Source organism: Letharia columbiana (assembly GCF_014066305.1).
Source record: "Letharia columbiana isolate WasteWater2 chromosome Unknown xfSc0000008_s0, whole genome shotgun sequence".
NCBI classification, from domain to species: Eukaryota; Fungi; Ascomycota; class Lecanoromycetes; order Lecanorales; family Parmeliaceae; genus Letharia; species Letharia columbiana.
The window spans coordinates 105502-108757 of NW_023501151.1; the positions used below are offsets into that span (position 1 = coordinate 105502).

Sequence of the window (3256 nt, forward strand, 5' to 3'; positions counted from 1 at the left end):
CTTCCTACATACTTCTTCATAGAACATGACAATAAACAACTATACTTCATGATTTGAGACCATTGAGTGCATACCATTTCCAATAACTACAGTCAGTAGACCGCAGCGTACTCGTTCACTTGGCGCACGCACTCACCAAGTCATACCAGGCAACGGTTCTGGTTCAGTACCGTACATCCTCTCGATATCTTCTCACAACACACTCAACCTATCAGCTTCGTCACCCAACCCTCAAAATGTACGTGCACCTGATCAGGGGAAAATCCGTAGCCAGGGTTTGGCGCTTTGTTCCCTGCTTGGTCGTACTGCTCGTGACGGCTGTGGTCCTTGGCCTCGTTTGGGACCCATTCATATCTGTTCTCCTCACCGTTGTGATGCGAAAGCATCAGCTATATGCGCAATGGGATGCTCAAACTCTCCAGGAGTGGAAATGCCAATGGAAACTACTATTTGTGGCCCCCACCGGACTTGTGATAGCGATTGCTATCTTCGTGTTTGTGTACGTATTAATCTTGATCTCTACTCAATTCTCCTTGTCTCTCCCGATGCTGCGATTCTCAGGCTAACTGGTGATACAGACCTTTCAGGGTCTCCTTTAAGCCTGATCTATAGCCTGGAACAGACTCTTCGGAGCAATATAGAGCACTTGAGAGAGACAATACGGACACCGCGGCGACACAGAACGCCGTAGATAACGGATCTAACGACGATACCGCGGCAGTACAGAACCCTGCGGACAGCGAGCCCAACGACGGTACTGCAATGGTACAATGCGCCGTAAACAACAGATCGAATGACGGTACTTGAGCAGAGCAACACACAGGTGACAACGCAAACTCTGGTGATACCGCACCCAATTCGAACCAACGTACAGTGGATAATATAAATAAAGACTATATAATCATCGGTTCGGGGTAAAGTCTAGAAGACAATGAAGATAATGATGGGATCGCAGTTGATTTGGAGAGAGATGCAGGAGACAATGGAGACGATCAGGAAACCCTACCTGTTATCAGGCGAGCGGCATTAGGGATTCCTGTTGTTCTGGAACCCGGTAATCTCCTCCAACTCCCCGAAGCAGTTCTGCAGGAATCCCCCTGGTCAACAGAAACCGCATCAGACCTGCTAGCTGTGGCTGGCCATGATTGGACTCCTGATATTCGTTCAAGCCAACGTTGGGCTTCAACTGCTGTCTGGGACCCTGCTGAAGCTTTGAATGCTCACTCGAGCCATTCGCGAGCTGTTATCCCTGCCGAGGTCCTTAATCAGACTTGTATTACTGGCCCAAGTCATTCTCAGGGTTCAACTACTCTTTCAGGCCATAATCAAATTCTGATTGCTCGCCCGATACATGGACGAAGTTTGTTCCCTGTGAGGTACCCTCGGTGTCAGGAAGTTGGCGCAACCCTTAGTCGAGCTTCGAAAGCTCGCTCAATCCATGATCGATCTCCGAACACCTCCCCGAGCTCTGACCAGAAACCTATGGCTCTGCCAGTGTTCGGTCGGGCTCCCTCTTTTAAGCCTAGCTCCAATCCCGCTCCGATTGCTTATCAGAGCTATAATCAAGCTTCTGATTCTTCATCAACTCCTGATCAAGCTTTAAATCAACGCTCGATCTATAATCGATGTTCGAATACTCCTCCAAGCTTTAATCAGGATTCCGTGGCTCTCCACAACCCTGATCGGGATTCCTTTGCTGAGCCCGACTCTATTCACCATCCAACCGCTTTTCAGAGCTATGGTCAGGCTCTGAATACTCCACCCATATCTTGTTATGCCAAACTCACTCTCCCGCCCCGTAGTCGGTCTATGGACGCTATACATATCAACCCTCGTTGGGAGGTCGAGGGATACTTTGATTTGCCGGAATTCGACGCATACTTTGATTTGCCGCCGGGCACTCCGTCTCCCGAACCATCGAGACGACCCGACTGGACTCGCAGGTCCACGCTGCTGTCAAGATCCGGCAGATCGATACCTCAAATATCTCCCCCTGCCTCGAGGTCTCCGGGGTCTCCGCCGAATCCTTCTACATCCATGGCAACACCGTCTGAGCGGAATGTTCCATCTTTCGAGGATCAGAGGGCTTCGCGCCGGGCTTACAAACAAAACTGATTGAAGAAGCCAAGAGATGGAAAGGTCACCCATCAGAGGCTCGCCTGAAATCGCTTATTATACTTGATGACGAAAATGACAATCGATCTCGGCTTTTAATTGATCGTGACAGGATTGATGATGATCGGAGACATTAGGAATACTATGCTCGACGAAAGACAAACCCGGGATCCCAACCAACCCTCTTCAGTCTACGGAACACCTGAATTTCATGACCTCGACGTCTTAAAACTGTGGGTGAACTCAAATCGACATATCTACGACACCTGGCCCCCTGGCTATACACCGAAGAATACTGACTTGAACGAGAGAGATAGTGAGTCTTCCATCTTCTCGGGTGAGACATTTTCAGATTTGGGCGATTATCAGTAGACTATTCTGCAAGGAGATGGGATGTTGGTACAGAATACACAATGTACATCGTGACTCGTGCAGATAATCTTTGAACTGTCATGTGTCTAGATACCGTCCTCGATCTCCTCGTCTCCTCTGTCGTTCAAGTTCGTGAGTGCTGATTCAAGATCACCATTCTGTCGCGGGCATCATAATAACCTCCGTTGCTTGACTCCAAAAGCGACAGCGGCAGGACAGAAGATATAGAAAGGCTTACCCATCACGGCAAAAGTATCGAGAAACGTAGCTGAATATGCCTCCCTCTCTTTCTTTGGTATACTTGCAAGTCAGCAGATACCTCTGACTTGCTCGAAGCTCCCATCCAGCCATTGATGCCCGCTATGTCGGCCCACCCGGCCATTTTTCTTGTTGTAGATTTTGACTTCAGACGGTTGTCATTTAGATGGCGGGCGTACCGTCGTACTCGTGGGACAATAGACCTCGCTTGCTGCATGTGTAGTTACCGACAGCCAGCGCGGTGGGGGTCGTTACATTTCCAATTTGATGTGAGGATTGCGCGGGTGATCAAAGCGGGGGAAGACCTTGGCCGCTGAGCGTCGTGTGCTTGCTACCCTCTTGCAAGTGGCGCGATGCGAAATTTTTCATACTGCTAGTGCTTGTGCTTGTAGCTCATCAAGAGCACTGCAGGGCCCTCCTGAGCTACCACTTGCAATGCATCCTGTGCACAGTAGTATGACAGGGCATCGTCGACGACGATGAACATGTTCTTGGCCTTCTCGCCTCCCGG

General features: G+C 49.7%; 1 protein-coding gene across 1 annotated transcript; it reads left to right on the plus strand.

Moving 5' to 3' along the window:
- Window positions 1-236: 236 nt before the first annotated feature.
- Window positions 237-2115, plus strand: HO173_012999 (uncharacterized protein; the record flags this gene model as incomplete). Its single annotated transcript, XM_037314828.1, has 3 exons — window positions 237-499; window positions 642-799; window positions 956-2115. The coding sequence occupies 3 exons, from the start codon at window positions 237-239 to the stop codon at window positions 2113-2115; spliced, it is 1581 nt and encodes a 526-aa protein (XP_037158285.1).
- Between the last annotated feature and the right edge of the window lie 1141 nt (window positions 2116-3256).